The 17177-nt window shown below is 42.2% G+C and overlaps 1 protein-coding gene across 1 annotated transcript; it reads left to right on the top strand.

The window, feature by feature from the left end:
• Positions 1–16066: 16066 nt before the first annotated feature.
• On the top strand, positions 16067–17074 carry LOC127680070 (olfactory receptor 2G3-like). Its single transcript, XM_052175651.1, has one exon. It carries the CDS (start codon positions 16067–16069, stop codon positions 17072–17074), a length of 1008 nt encoding a protein of 335 aa, XP_052031611.1.
• Positions 17075–17177: the final 103 nt, after the last annotated feature.

Raw genomic sequence — 17177 nt, 5'->3', positions numbered from 1 at the left:
GATCTAAAAATCAATTCTCATGATGATGATAGAGGATGTTAAGAAGGACTTAATAATTCCCTTAAAGAAATACAGGAGAACACAGGTAAACAACTAGAAGCCCTTAAAGAAGAAACACAAAATCCCTTAAAGAATTACAGGAAAACACAAGCAAACAGGCATAGAAAATGAACAATGAACAAAACCATCCAGGATCCAAAAATGGAACTAGAAAAAAATAAAGAAATAACAAAGGGAGACAACCCTGGAGCTAGAAGACCTTGGATGTCATAGACACAAGCATCACCAACAGAATACAAGAGACAGAAGAGAGAATCTCAGGTGCAGAACACACCATAGATAACATTGACACAACAGTCAAAGAAAAGGCAAAATGCAAAAAGCTCTTAACCCAAAACATGCAGGAAATACAGGACAAAATGAGAAGACCAAACCTAAGGATAACAGGTATAAAAGAGAGCAAAGAAAGCCAAAATAAAGGCCAATAAATATCTTCTACAAAATTATAGAAGAAAACTCCCTAACCTAAAGAAAGACATGCCCATAAACATACAAGAAGCCTACAGAACTCCATAAAAGAAATTCCTCCCATTACACAATAATCAAAACACCAAATGCATTAAACAAAGAAAGAATATTAAAAGCAGTAAGGGGAAAATGTCAAGTAACATATAAAGGCAGAACTATCAGAATTATAGAAGCCTTCTCACCAGAAACTATGAAAGCTAGATGTCATACAGACCGTAAGAGAACATAGATGCCAGTCCAGGCTACTATACCACGCAAAACTCTCAATTACCATAGATGGAGAAAATGAGATAGTACATGGCAAAACCAAATTTAAACAATATCTTTCCACAAATCCAGCTCTATAAAGGATAACAGATGGAAAACACCAACACAATGTGGGAAACTACACACTAGAAAAAGCAAGAAGGTAATCTTTCAACAAACCCAAAAGAAAATAGCCACACAAACATAATTCCACCTCTAACAACAAAAATAACAGAAGTAACAATCACTTTTCCTTTAATACTCTTAACATCAATGGATTCACTTCCCCAATAAAAAGACATAGACTAACAGACATAAGTAAACAGGATCCAACATTTTGCTGCACACAGGAAACACACCTCAGTGACAAACATTGCCTCAAACTAAAAGATTGGAAAACAATTTTCCAATCAAATAGTCCCAAGAAACAAGCTGGAGTAGTCATTTTTTTATTCGATATAATTTATTTACATTTCAAATGATTTCCCCTTTTCTAGCCCCCCCACTCCCCGAAAGTCCCGCAAACCCCCTTCTCTTCCCCTGTCCTCCCACCCACCCCTTCCCACTTCCCCGTTCTGGTTTTGCTGAATACTGTTTCACTGAGTCTTTCCAGAACCAGGGGCCACTCCTCCTTTCTTCTTGTACCTCATTTGATGTGTGGATTATGTTTTGGGTATTCCAGTTTTCTAGGTTAATATCCACTTATTAGTGAGTGCATACCATGATTCACCTTTTGAGTCTGGGTTATCTCACTTAGTATGATATTCTCTAGCTCCATCCATTTGCCTAAGAATTTCATAAATTCATTGTTTCTAATGGCTGAATAGTACTCCATTGTGTAGATATACCACATTTTTTGCATCCACTCTTCTGTTGAGGGAGACCTGGGTTCTTTCCAGCATCTGGCAATTACAAATAGGGCTGCTATGAACATAGTAGAACATGTATCCTTATTACATGGTGGGGAGTCTTCTGGGTATATGCCCAGGAGTGGTATAGCAGGATCTTCTGGAAGTAAGGTACCCAGTTTTCGGAGGAACCGCCAGACTGATTTCCAGAGTGGTTGTACCAATTTGCAACCCCACCAGCAGTGGAGGAGTGTTCCTCTTTCTCCACACCCTCTCCAACACCTGCTGTCTCCTGAATTTTTAATCTTAGCCATTCTGACTGGTGTAAGATGAAATCTTAGGGTTGTTTTGATTTGCATTTCCCTAATGACTAATGAAGTTGAGCATTTTTTAAGATGTTTCTCCGACATCCGAAGTTCTTCAGGTGAGAATTCTTTGTTTAACTCTGTACCCCATTTTTAATAGGGTTGTTTGGTTTTCTGGAGTCTAACTTCTTGAGTTCTTTATATATATTGGATATTAGCCCTCTATCTGATGTAGGATTGGTGAAGATCTTTTCCCAATTTGTTGGTTGCCGATTTGTCCTCTTGATGGTGTCCTTTGCCTTACAGAAACTTTGTAATTTTATGAGGTCCCATTTGTCAATTCTTGCTCTTAGAGCATACGCTATTGGTGTTCTGTTCAGAAACTTTCTCCCTGTACCGATGTCCTCAAGGGTCTTCCCCAATTTCTTTTCTATTAGCTTCAGAGTGTCTGGCTTTATGTGGAGGTTGGAGTAGTCATTTTAATACTGAATAAAATTGACTTTCAACCAAAAGTTGTCAAAAAGACAAGGAAGGACACTTATTACTAGTAAAAGCAAAAATCTACCAAGATGAACTCTCAATTCTAAACTCTATGCTCCAAATGCAAGGGCACCCACATTCATAAAAGAAACTTTACTAAAGCTCAAACACACATTGTACCCCACAAAATAATAGTGGGAGACTTCAATACTCCACTCTCATCAATGGGCAGATTATGGAAACAGAAACTAAACAGAGATACAGTGAAACTAACAGAAGTTATGAACCAAATGGATCTAACAGATATTTATAGAATATTTCATCCTAAATAAAAAGAATGTACCTTTTTCTCAGCACATCATGGTACCTTCTCCAAAACTGATCACATAAGCAGGCACAAACCAGACTTCAACAGATATAAGAAGATTGAAATAATCCAATGCCTCCTATCAGATCATTACAGATTAAGGTTAGTCTTCAACAGCAAGGTAAACAACAGAAAGCCCACATACACATGGAAGCTGAACAATGCTCTACTCAATGATAACTTGGTCAAGAAAGAAATAAAGAAAGAAATTAAAGACGTTTTAGAATTTAATGAAAATGAAACCACAATATACCCAAAATTATGGGACACGATGAAAGTAGTGTTAAGAGGAAAACTTACAGCTCTACATGCCCCCCAAAAGAAACTGGAGAGAGCTTATACTAGCAGCTTGACAGCACACCTGAAAGCTCTAGAACAAAAAGAAGCAAATACACCCAAAAGGAGTAGACTGCAGGAAATCATCAAACTCAGGGCTGAAATCAACCAAATAGAAAGGAAAAGAACTATACAAAGAATCAATAAAACCAGGAGCTGATTCTTTGAGAAAAATCAACAAATTAGATAAACCCTTATCCAAACTAACCAGAGGGCACAGAGACAGTATCCAAATTAATAAAATCAGAAATGAAAAAGGAAACATAGCGAGACCTGCACCACATCTGGCATGGAGAGGACCCTACACTCTCTAGAGAACCCACAGGAGCAGGGCATTCGATAAGAATCACAGCCCACCCCTAGAGACCCAGAGCCACTCTGCTCTGGGACTCACTACCCAGCAACCTCCAGATCACCACTCCCCTTCTGCTCCTCCCCTCCCCATCACCGCCCCATCAGATGTGGTAGACATGCACTACCTCTGGCATGGAGAGGATCTTACTTCCTGATACTTTCTAGAGAACTGACAGGAGCAAGGCATTTGAGAATTGACAGGAGCAGGTCATTTGAGAACTGGCAGAAGCGGGGCATTCGAGAACCAGCATCAACAGGGCATTCGAGATCCTTTAGCAGCAGATCATTTGAGAACTAGCAGCCTGCAGGGCATTCAGCTCTTGCCAAGTCTGCTAGAGGGGAAACCCCATCATCTGATACTTCCTGGAGAATCAGCTATTTTCAGGGCATTGGACAGAAAGAGAATCCCAGGAGTACAGAAACACAGGCCTGCAGGACAGAGAAGATAGAGAGAGCAAGACTAGGTAACACCAGAGATAACAAGATGGCCAAAGGCAAACGCAAGATCATTACCAACAGAAACCAAGGCAACATGGCACCATCAGAACACAGTTCTCCCACAACATCAATTCCTGAATACTCCATCACATCAGAAAAGCAAGAGTTAGATTTAAAATCACATCTCATATTGCTGATGGAGGACTTCAAGAAGGACATAAATAACTCCCTTAAAGAAAATTTCCTGAACAGAACACCAACAGCATATGTTCTAAGATCAATAATTGACAAACGGGACCTCATAAAATTACAAAGTTTCTGTAAGGCAATGAACACTGTCAATAGGACAAAACAGCAACCAACAAATTGGAAAAAGATTGTTACCAACCCTATGTCCGGCAGAGGGCTAATATCCAAGATATACAAAGAACTCAAGAAGTTAGACTCCAGAGAACCAAATAACCCCAATTAAAAATGGTGTACAGAGCTAAACAAAGAATTTTCATCTGAGGAATATCAAATGGTTGAGAAGCACCTAAAGAAATGTTCAACATCCTTAGTCATCAGAAAATAACCCTGAGAGTTCACCTCACAAAGGTCAGAATGGCTAAGATAAAAAACTCAGGAGACAGCACATGCTGGTGAGGATGTGGAGAAAGAGAAACACTCCTCCACTGCTTGTGGGATTGCAAGCTGGTACAACCACTCTGGAAATCAGTTTGGCAGTTCCTCAGAAAATTGGAGATAGTACTACCCGAGGACCCTGTTATACCGCTCCTGGGCATATACCGAGATGATTCTCCAGCCTGTAATATGTACACATGCTCCACTATATTCATAGCAGCCCTATTTATAATAGCCATAAGCTGGAAAGAACCCAGATGTCCCTCAATAGAAGAATGGATACAGAAAATGAGGTACATTTATACAATGGAGTACTACTCAGCTACTAAAAGTGATGAATTCATTAAATTTTTAGGCAAATAGATGGAACTAGAAAATATCAGCCTGAGTGAGGTAACCCAATCACAAAAAAACACACATGGAAAGTACTCACTGATAAGTGGATACTAGCCCAAAGGCTCAGAATACCCAAGATACAATTCATAGACCACATGAAGCTCAAGAAGAAGGAAAGTGTGGGTGCTTCAGTTCTTCTGAGAAGAGGAATAAAATACTCACAGGAGCAAATATGGAGATAAAGTGTAGAGCAGAGACTGAAGGAAAGGTCATACAGAAACTATCTCACCTGGGGATTGATCCCATATACAGTCACCAAACCCCAACACTGTTGCGGAGGCCAAGAAATGCTTGCTGAAAGGAACCTGATATGGCTGTCTCCTGAGAAACCCTGTGAGAACTTTTCAAATACAGAGGTGAATGCTGACAGTCAACCACTGGACTGAACATGGGGTCCCCAGTGGAGGATTTAGAGAAAGGACTGAAGGAACTTCATGGGAAGAACAGCAATATCAACCAACCAGACCCCCAGAGCTCCCAGGGACTAAGCCACCAACCAAGGAGTACACATGGCTCCAGCTGCATATGTAGCAGAGGATTGCCTTGTCAGGCATCAATGGGATGAGAGGTTCTTGGTCTTATGACGGCTTAATATATGCCCCAGTGTAGGGGAATTGAGGGCAGGAAGGTGGGAGTGGGGTGGGTAGAAGTACACCCTCATAGAAGTGGATGGGTTAGGTGGTTTCTGGGAGGGGGAACCTGGAAATGGGATAACATTTGAAATGTAAATAAAGAAAATACCCAATTAAAAAAAAAGAAACCCAAGGTAAGAAGATTTTTTTTGAGGAGCTGTGATGTCTTCATAAACAGCAGAGAGTCTAGATATCTTGCTCACATATACAGCAGAGAGGAAGGACTTGGTTTGCCCCAAGGTAGTTGAGGAAAGTAAAGTAGTATGATTCAAACATGGTCTCATCATTGCTTGCATGATCTCATTGTTTGGACAGCAAATGGAAGTACAGCAAGAACTTATCTTTTTGACCTGTGTATCAGGTGACCATGTCCCATCTGTTCTCAGAGCTGTGCTTATTCTGTAGTCTAGAAATGGAAATAGGTCACCATCCTGTTCTGTTCTTCCCCCAAGGGTCTGACCTGTACTTCTCTTGTTTATAGCATCCTGGGAATCATCTTAGCATCACAATTGGAAACAGAAATAAGCCTTTCTGTGCTCTCCTGGGGAAGCTAAGGGAGAAGGCCAGGTCATAATACCTCAGCTGCTGGTCCCACAGGGAAAAGGTAAAGTCTAGGCTTGCCTTTGTTAATCAGGATTGTATAGACACCATCTTCAGAAGCCAGGGTTACCTGGTCCTTGCAGAGAAATCAACATACTCAGGCTCTCAAACTCCAGAGCATATAGTCCCAGAAAGATCAATGTGTGACACTCTGAACGGCCATCGCGTGAAGCTGTGAATTTGACACCTGGATTGCCTTGGAGACTCCACGAAGTTGAAGATTCCAGAGTCATGGGATACCTGTCAAGGAAAGCTACTAACTGTTCTTGGAACAAGCCCAAGAGAAAAGTGTGTTGTAGTCAACCAAGCTGAAAGTAGTTGGAGATCTGAAGAGCATTTTGACATCAGACATGGAGATATGGAGTTTAGAGATCTCCAAGCTGATTTTTGGTCTTGCTTTGGTCCAGTATTTCCTCACTATACTGCCACTTCTTCATTTTGGAGCTTTAATGTATATCCTGTGCTACTGTATGTTAGGAGTATGCAATCTGGTTTTTATTTTGATTTGATAGGGATAATAGTTAAGAGATTGCATGAATCACAGAACAGACTTTGAACTTGGGACTTCTAAACAAACTTGAGACTAATGCAGACTATGAAGACTTTTGAAGTTGGACTGAAAACTTTTCTGGAGTATGATATGGCTGCAAGCCTATAGGGGCCGGGGAGTGTGATTTGGTGTTTTACATAAATATCATTCCAATTGATTCATGTGTTTGAATGGTTGGCTACAGGGAGGAGCACTATTGGGAGGTGTTGGCTTATTCTAAGAGGTATGGCCTTCTTAGGGGAAGTATGTCTCTGTGGAGACATGGCTCTGAAGTCATATATGTTCAAGGTCCACAAGTGTCATATATAGTCTCTTTCTGCTGCCTTTGATCAAAAGATACAGAACTCTTTCTTCCTTCAGCACTATGTCTACCTACATGATGTCATGACTTCTTCCATGATGATAACAGTATGACATTCTGTGCTCAACTTCATTAGTCATTAGGGAAATGCAAATCAAAACAACCCTGAGATTTCATCTTACACCAGTCAGAATGGCTAAGATTAAAAATTCAGGAGACAGCAGGGGTTGGAGAGGGTGCGGAGAAAGAGGAACACTCCTCCACTGCTGGTGGGGTTGCAAATTGGTACAACCACTCTGGAAATCAGTCTGGCGGTTCCTCCAAAAACTGGGCACCTCACTCCCAGAAGATCCTGCTGTACCACTGCTGGGCATATGCCCAGAGGATTCCCCAGCATGTAATAAGGATACATGCTCTACTATGTTCATAGCAGCCCTATTTATAATAGCCAGAACCTGGAAAGAACCCAGGTATCCCTCAACAGAAGAGTGGATGCAAAAAATGTGGTATATCTACACAATGGAGTACTATTCAGCCATTAGAAACAATGAATTCATGAAATTCTTAGGCAAATGGATGGAGCTAGAGAACATCATACTAAGTGAGGTAACCCAGACTCAAAAGGTGAATCATGGTATGCACTCACTAATAAGTGGATATTAACCTAGAAAACTGGAATACCCAAAACATAATCCACACATCAAATGAGGTACAAGAAGAAAGGAGGCGTGGCCCCTGGTTCTGGAAAGACTCAGTGAAGCAGTATTTGGCAAAACCAGAAAGGGGAAGTGGGAAGGGGTGGGTGGGAGGACAGGGGAAGAGAAGGGGGCTTACGGGACTTTCGGGGAGTGGGGGGCTAGAAAAGGGGAAATCATTTGAAATGTAAATAAATTATATCGAATAAAAAAATTAAAAAAAAACAGTATGACATTCTGAAACTCTAAGGTAGCCCCATATAATGTTTTCCCTTATAAGAGTTGTCATGGTCTTCACACCAATAAAAACCTAAGATAGTACACATATAGATGTATACATACACATAAATGTACATGTACATGCAAACACATACATATGCATATATATGGTTTGTTTCCTTTTATCATTTTTATTGGTACCCATAAATAACTGGGCACCCATGTGCTGAGTCACAAAACTGTCATAATCAAATATCAGTGTGCACCCACAGATTTGTCCAGCAGATCATGAAGGCAAAGAATGTGGCCCACAATGTGTACTCCTGCTACATTCTCATCACAGACTGAGCCCCTTGTGCCGGTCTCTATGGTGTACTGAGGAAGATGACCAAAGCCATGCTGGTTACATACAATTCTGTGTGACATGCCTGCCCCAACTGTAGATGTACAGAGGAGCACTGTGCCCTATTTCTGGGATGTGCCTAAAGACAGTGGTGAGGAAAAACCCTTCCAGGAGACAGAACACTGTGTAGGACATTCGGTTGTTCCTTTGGGTTAGAAGGACAAATGTCTTCCAGGTAAGTCTATATTGATGAGGTCATTATGACTCATGTGGTGGTTACATGGTCATGAACATCCATAGACTGTAATTGTAATATGGAGAGAGTGTGGAAAGATGTGTGTGTTATTGAGAGAGTGAAGAGAGATATGTGTGCAGCCTTCTTAGAAATGGGAAAGCATGTGAAGGTGTCTCTGTCTCACGTGTATCCACATCAAAGGTGTCCTCAACAGGGAAGGATGTGAAGAACTGAGGGGATGGGATGGCATTGTCTGCAGACACCTGTCAGCCTTTCACTGCTTGTCATGGCTGTTGTCACTTCCTTCCTCAGACACTCTAAAATAAATTATTTTCATAGAAGTGTATATAATTGAATACATCTGGCAGCTATATTTCTTTGTCTTTGATAGTCCACTATAACATACAGTGAACACATGATTTATTTCAAGCTGCATTTCAATAGGTGAAAAGTTAAAGGATCTACCATATCCTCTAAGCCTTGCAGTCATGATTTCATGATATCTGAACCAATATTATTACTGATCTGGCTCTTTGGCTTTAGATGTTTATTTTCATGGTGTCTTCTCAGACCCTCTCCTCATGTTGACATGAAATTGTTTTCTGTCTTTCTTTTCCCCTTGATGACATAAGTTTCCTCCCTACTCTGTCTTCTGCTCAGCCATCATGTGATCAGCAATAATTGACAAGTCAGAAAATAAGTGGTAAGATTTGTTTATACAAAATTGAGACAGGTGATTCTCTGGATTTAAACAAGGTAGGAGGGCAGAGAAATCAGTATTTGAATAATACAATGGTAAACTTTCACCATGTACAAAAACATTATGCATACCAAATACAAATCGAGAATACTTTTTGAAGTACTCATCTTCTGAAATGAGCCAATTCTCACATGGTCCATTAATGAGGCATTGTCTTCTGGGGGTTAATTAAGGAGTCCCTGCTTGTAAGAGCTGTGGATCTGGTGGCTTCTCCTTTCTCAAAGTCCTCCATCTTCTCCTTCAAGCCTGTGGGTCCCCTTGGTGCAGAATGAAACCTCTCGTTTGACTTTTCCTTCATGCTGACCTCTCAATGATCTTAGGACCACTGGGGATCAGGCCCAACTCTGAGCTGCAAAAGAAATTTTTGGTTAGAGCCAAGGTCCAGACATTAGCTGGAACACACACAATTAAACATGTGATAGACATGGCTGATTCAGTCTCACCCAAGAGGCAAGTGACCAGACCCTGGAATTGGTTCTATCATTCACTATCTGGGTGACCTTTTGCAAACTGCTCATGTCCTCTGGGTCCTTGTTCATTATCTGGGCATGGGCAGGTACAGTCATGGATGACACTCTCTTGTTGGTACTGTCATCAAAAATACCAGGGTGCGCAGTCCCTGGAGCAGCCCTGAGGCTGTGCTATATCTGCCAACCTTTTTGAGTCCTCACTCTGTAGAGCATTTTAATTTTAACATCCAAAGATCATCAAGGTCTGTGTGACCCAGCTGGAGTGACAGTTGTTTAATGACTCTGCCTGCAATAGAGACAAGCCCTTATTGCACATCTTTAATCCCTAACACTGAAGGTAAAGTTAGTTTGTGGAAGGATGCAACCATGTTTGAACTTGATGTCTATTTGAGTGGCAGTGACTGACAATGCCACTCCACCAGATAATGGTTAGACCACAGAGCTCAGGAAAATGTATTTGATCATGAAAATATAGTTTATATGAAGAGTTTTTGGAGCTTTTCTATTGCTATAAATCAAAATGTAGCTTCAAGAGTTCTATCTACTGGGGCATTATAGAGCTGAATACATTGTCTTGTATTCTGTTTTTATTCCAATACAATTTATTTGTCATTTATATAATTAACTTTGAATGTTCACTGTGTTTATGAAGCACATCACAGAAATTATTTTTTTCCAAACATGGATTTACTGTGTATCCTTTGCTGATCTGGAACTTGCCCTGTAGACCTGGCAGGCTTTGAACTCATAGAAACCCAACTGCTTCTGCCTCCCAAGGATTGGGATTAAATTCCTGAACCACCACTCTCCTGTGCTCACAAGAATTCTAAAACCTTATCAATGTAACCAGGAAGAACTTTATAGTCCTGTGTTCTCCTCCTGGATTCTTAGGAATCTGAGACTCAAACAGAAGACAGGGATGGAGACTCAAGGTCATGAACCATAGGCCAGGACTTGTGGCCAGTATAGCACATCATCACATGTTAGTTTAGCAAGCCTGGAAGGAAAGAAGTTACTACTGGAATTCTACAGAAGAGGAAATCAAGGCAGAATAATAGCAAGTTAAAGAAGTCATGCTCCAGAGTTTGTTCAGAGTTTGATTTTTTTTGGTCCCCAATTTTGTTTGCATCCAAGAGACATGTGCCATTTAGGGAGTTTACTCTGTCCACTGTTATGGGAATGTCATGTTGACTTTAATGTTGCTGTTTTGTGGTTGACTCTTTTTCTTCTTTGTCTTTGTTTATGTGTATGAGCATGTTGCCTCCAGCTCCACATATGTGCCTGGGCACTGGGGAAGTCACAAGGAGGTACCAGATCCTCAATAATTCAAGATGTGGATGGTTTTGAGCTTCCATTTGTATGCTGGGAAACACACTGAGGCCTCTGCCTGAGTAAGACATTGTCTTTTTCTGAAAGCTAGCCACCAGCCCCCCGTTGTTGTTGTCTCTTCATAAGTACCAGAGGGGCTTGGTAATTTGCTCAGATACACAGCAGAGAGTGAGGACTTTGGTTTGCCCCTAGGTTTTCAGGAAGGGAGAGGAGTGTGACTTGAACATGGTTTCATCATTGCCTGTCTGAGCTCAGAGTTTGGACAGTAAAAGGAAGCACAATGAGAACTTGTGTTCTTGACCTATGTATCATGTGACCATGTTCCATCTCATGATCTATGAGCTGCTCTTATTCCCTTCTTAGTCTAGAAAATGAACAGGTCACCACCCCTCACCCATGGGCTGTTTCCTCCTGCTCTGCCCCAAAGGTCTCACCTGTAGGGCTCTTGTTGACAACATCCTGAGAATGATCTTAGCATCCCTATTGGGAACAGAAATGAGCCTTTCTGTGCTCTCCTGGGGAAGTTAAAGAAGAAGGTTGGGTCATAAAACTTCAGCTGCTGGTCCCACTGTGAAGAAGTGAAGATGTCTGAGCTTGCCTTTGTTAAGCAGGATTTTATAGTCAGCATCTTCAGGAGCCAGGGTATCCTGGTCCTTGCAGAGGAATTGAGAGACTCTATCCCTCAAACTCCAGAGCACCTTGAAACTTTTCTGGAGACTTGGCTGCCTAGCATGCTTTCCCTCTTGACTCTGTTCCTTTCGGGGGAAATCCCCTTTAGCATGGTTGTTGCAAGACCAAGAAACAGCCACTGAGTGCCACATCCCTGGCTTTACAAGTGGTAAGGTGGTCACTGGTGTTTGGCTTGTGGGTGGGGTCAGACATACGATGAACTGTAGGTGAGTAGCAGTCAAGCCATCCATCTTCTCATCCTCTGTGGGTGCATCTCAAACTCCCAGACCTCTTCTCCCTTTGCCTGCTCTTCTGTCTTCTCTGTCTCAACCTTCTTTCCTCCTTCCTCCCTTTATTATTGTAATGAATATTTACAGAGAGTTTGTTTGTTTCAAATCATGCTGATAAAGAAAGAATATGGAGGCCTGAGGTGAAAGATCTCAAACCAAGTGAAAGTCCTATGGATGAGAGAGCACTGCTGGTCTGTGTCTCTGAAGGTGTCTTCCTAAACCACACAGACCCAGCTTGATGCTCTCTGTAGCCACAGCCACGATGATTTTCTTTTGGGGGGCTGAGACAATGTAAGTCTGCTGTAGCATAACCTGGCTAACCTGGCCACAAACTCATGACTTAATACTAAATTTCTTTAGACTACTGATCTTAAGCATTCCAGAGGTTGGCTTTGTAGGTTGGAGCTACCACGTGTAGCATCATCTAGACTGAAATTCTATCCAATCATTTGCAATAAGGGGCTCATAGATTTGGCCCAACAGGCCAGACAGAACTCTATAAGCTAAATCAGAGGCCAATCAGCTGGGGAAAGCTAAGGTATTATTGATGACTAAATGATCCTCCTATGCTGCAGAAACCCCATCTCAGACACTCTCTCCTTGGACTCTTCTACTTTCAGTGCACCCCAGGGCCTCCCTCACTCAGACCAGAGGGAAATCTCTCCAGGAGAGCTGGTCTGTGGGTCCATCCAGATCTGTCCTAGGAGCTCTGGTCTGTGCAGAATCTCAGTGAGCTCAACTAGAGGACACTGAAGGCTGCATTCTTCACCTCCTGCTTGAGAGCCTGAGAGCCAGAGCAGAGAAGGCAGGGACTGAGAGCCAGGCTCTGAGGCTGGACCACCTAAGATCCCACTTCTCTCATGCTAAGGTTGTCATCTGGAACACAGTGACCTTTCTAGGCTTTAGGTTTCCATCTACAACACATGGGTAATAATGTTTCTTTCAGTGACATGTGATGTTAGCCTAAATTTAGGGGAACAATGGCTGGAATATAGAAATTAATCAAAATTAATGTTAATTGTTTTAAATATTTCAAAGGCTAGGAAATCATCCATTCAGTCATACCCTACTGTAAATAATTCTTTATTAGTGGTCTGGGAATTCAGTTAATAGGAGAGGAAGAAACACTCCTCTAGGACTCCTCAGACTGTAACCAGCCAATGAACAGGAAATACAGGATGTATTGTACTTGGGTTAGGGTGGGAGGTGATAGCACAGAAGGGAAGGCTTCCTGCTGAGCCGTGGCCACAGGGTGGGCAATGGTGCAGGTGCTGGTCCTCCCCCCCCCCCCCATGGGGAGAAGCTAGGCAAGTGCCCTAAGGTGGGAGAGAGGCTGAGGTGTACTGGACACAGTGTGCTTTTGTGGAGATTTGTGTCTGGACACAGGGGAGTTGGGGGACACAGCTGCATCCTGAGGCTTAGTCTTCACAGAGCAGGCAGGTTAGGAATGAGCAGTGTGCGTGCCTCAAAGGATGGGGCTTCAGAGCTGGTAAAAGGCTTTCAGCTAGGGATGGATAGGACCAGCTGGAAAATTCTTGAATAATTCCTGGAGCAGTCACATGAACAATGGTTGACACACATGATTACCCAATCCTGAGAGAGGAAAGTGGACACAAAGTCCTGCCCCTAAACAAGAACCCATTTGCGACTAGTACCCACTAGGAATGGGGCAATCAGTTTTCTTCAGGAGAGACTCACTGTGTTTATCAGTCATACGCCAAAGTAAGCCACATGATTAAGAGGAATTGGATAACAGGAAAGTGACCTCATGGTATTGTTTTGTTTGTTTGCTGGTTTGTTCCTTATAGGTAGTCGTTGTTTCTTTTTAATGTTTTTCTTGTTTCTTTTATATCTTTTGTCTTGAAAGAGTTTGGAAGGAGAAAGAACCTGAAGTTGTGTGGAGGATCTAGGAGAAATGGGGGAGGGCAAGAATATAGTTAAAGTGCATAGTACAAAAAAGTTGTTAAGATATTTTTTTTAGATTTATTTATTTAATATAAATTCATTGTCACTCTCTTTAGACACACTAGAAGATGGCATCAGGTCCCATTATACATGGTTGTGAGCCACCATGTGGTTGCTGGGAATTGAATTCAAGGCCTCTGGAAAAGCAGTCAGTGCTCCTGACTGCTAAATCATCTCTCCAGTTCCTGAAAAATTATTTGAATTAAAAAAAACTGCATCGAAGAAGGAAACTTTAGAGGTAAGGGTCACATGGAAACAGATACAAAAATACCAGAGGAGAGTGTGGTCCCCCCAGACCTGGGTGAAAGAATGGATGTCTGTGAAGGCGATGCACTGTAGACTGGTCAGGAGAGGGGGTGGGGGCAGGGAAAGTGAAGACTGGGGATGAAGTCTCTTTCATGTTTCTACTCCCATCAAAAGCCTTAAGCATTGTCTTGCTCATTAGCATATGAGTGGAGCCCTCACTCAGACTGTTTAGATAGTGTTTGGAAATTTCCTTAACATGTCTTTCCTTGAGCATATGTTTATGTGTGTCTATGTGCTTACATATTGTTTTAGAATTATACTTGATATTTGTATAGCTGGGCAATGCATTGAATGTGTTCAACCTTATGGAGCACATTGAAGCACACGCTGAAGGGCTCATTTGAATTTTCTCCCCCACTGGATCTTGTCACTCTTGTTAATACTAGACACATCTTACTGCAGCCATGCTGGTAGGTGTGTGGGGATGTGAGACTGAGAAGCAGAGGTGGGTGTGGCTCTGGGGTGTTCTTCTGCAATGTCCAGATGAGTAATGGTGCTGAGAACCTCTTACTCTCATCAGTGCCTAACAGACAGCTGCCTCCGTGAAATGCCTTCAGTAGTGTTCTCTGTTCAACTGGAGCATCTGGTGTCTTGTTTATGCTTTCTAAGTCTTTGTATAAATATTTCTAGTACTTCTTTTTTAGTTTCCTTGAACCATTTTTTCCCCTTCATGGAAAGTCCTCTTAAAGAAAATTTACCTTGTCTTTCCCTAAAATGATAAGTATATTTATCAGGTATGATTCAAAACATGTAACTGTTTTAAAATTACCACTTATATGTACAGTATATCCAGAATTGACTTTTAGTGGGTTGAAGGATCTGAATGTGTAAAAAGGAAGAAGGGATTTTCCTGCTTGAAAATTGCCAGGATCCATCAGCATTCCACAAGAAGACTTCAATGTCTGCAGCATATTACATGCAAGCACATCTGTGACTGCTGTTATGACTGTGTGTGTGTGGGCCTGTGTCTAATTGACATAGGTACTTTTCACTTCATCTGTTTGTTTACTCTTTTTTGCATATGTTTGGTGTGTATGTGTGTGTGGTTGGCTGTATGTGTGCATGTGTGTATGTGAAAGTGTGCATGTGTGTCTGAGTGAGTCTGTGTAAATGTGTCTTGTGTGCATGTATGTGACCGTGTGTGTGTGTGTGTGTGTGTGTGTGTGTGTGTGTGTGTGTGTTCAGAGACTGACATGGGATCCTTCCTCAGTTGCTCTCACTTTATTCATTGACGCAGGGTCTCTCAGTTGAACCCAGTGCTCATAATTTCAGCTAGTGTCACCAGCCCACTTACTCCATGATCCCTTTTCTCTGCCTTCCCAGACACAGATTGAGAGTATGAGACAACATGTGACCTGTCATGTGTTGTGTGATGTTTCCAGGAGTTACATGAGATGCTTTCAATGTTCATCATAATCTCGGGCCATGACTGTCATCAGCCTCATTAAATAGCTGAAGAGACTGAGCCACTGGGTGCTTCCGTAACTTGAGAAGAGTGCACAGGAACTGACCACTGAGCTCAGAAGCCTCTTCACAGCCTTTATTTATTTTTTAATTTTAAAAACTATTATTTTCACTTTATGTACATGGGTTTTGCCTATATGCTTGCTTATGCACCAAGTGTCTGTCTGGCCTGTGAAGGTAAGAGCTGGGCATCAGATTCCCAAGAAGAGGGGTTAAAAATAGCTTCGAGCTCTCTGGTCCCCTGGAACAGCATCAGTGATTCCCCTTTGAGCCATCTCCTCAGCCAGTATCTCCCCTTTCTGCCTCTATCACTGGCATGTGTCAGGTGGCACAGAGAATAATGGATTCTCCTACAGCCTCTACAGTGTGGATGATTCTAGGATGGAACCAAAGCTGGGTTTCTGAATTCATCCTGCTTGGCTTCTCCAGGGAACCTATGACCAACAGCATCCTCTTCATTGCCTTCCTTCTCATCTACCTGAGCACACTCCTAGGCAACGGACTCATCATCATGCTGGTCTGCCTGGACACACAGCTGCACACTCCCATGTATTTCTTCCTCTGTACCCTCTCCCTATTTGATATGAGCTATGTCACCACCACCATGCCCCAGATGTTGGTGCATCTTCTTTCTCAGTCTCAGACCATCTCCTTTGCTGGTTGCTGGCTGCAGATGTATGTGTTTGGTGCCCTGGGTATAACTGAGTGCACCTTCTTTGTTGTCATGGCTTATGACAGGTATGTGGCCATTTGCTATCCACTGCATTACACTGTCATCCTCAACTGGGGCCTGTGCATACGGTTGGCAGCAGGGTCTTGGATCTGTGGTTTCTCTTCCTCTTTATTGAATACTTTCTTCACCATGAGTCTGCCATATTGTGGGCCCAACAGGGTCAACCACTACTTATGTGAAGGTCCTTCAGTGCGTAGCCTGGCTTGCATGGATACCCACCTTCTTGAGATGGTAGACCTGGTCTTGAGTATCATTTTGGTTATTATTCCAATCTCCCTCATTGTGGCCTCCTACATTCATATTGCCAAGGCAATTCTCAAGATCAAGTCCACTCAGGGCCGCTGCAAGGCTTTCTCTACCTGTGCCTCCCACCTGACTGTGGTTACACTCTTCTATCTTCCTGCTACTTATATTTACATGAAGCCCAACTCCAAGTACTCCCCTGAGCAAGACAAGCAAATCTCACTCTTCTACACTGCCTTTACACCCTTGCTCAACCCCATGGTCTACAGTCTGAGAAACAAGGACATCAAGAGGGCATTTCTCAAAGTGATGATTTATGGCAGATGGACCAGTGGACCACGATGGTGAATTCTTAGATAAACTTTAGATAAAATGTTATTTGTTTAATACAGAGACAGTGCCTTTGTTTTATGTAAGAAACATTGTGCATTTCATCCAACATACAACTTAG

The sequence above is a fragment of the Apodemus sylvaticus genome, chromosome 3 (genome assembly GCF_947179515.1).
Source record: "Apodemus sylvaticus chromosome 3, mApoSyl1.1, whole genome shotgun sequence".
In the NCBI taxonomy this organism is placed as follows: Eukaryota; Metazoa; Chordata; class Mammalia; order Rodentia; family Muridae; genus Apodemus; species Apodemus sylvaticus.
The sequence above is the reverse complement of the archived record's forward strand: the minus strand, read 5'-3'. Positions and strand labels throughout refer to the sequence as shown.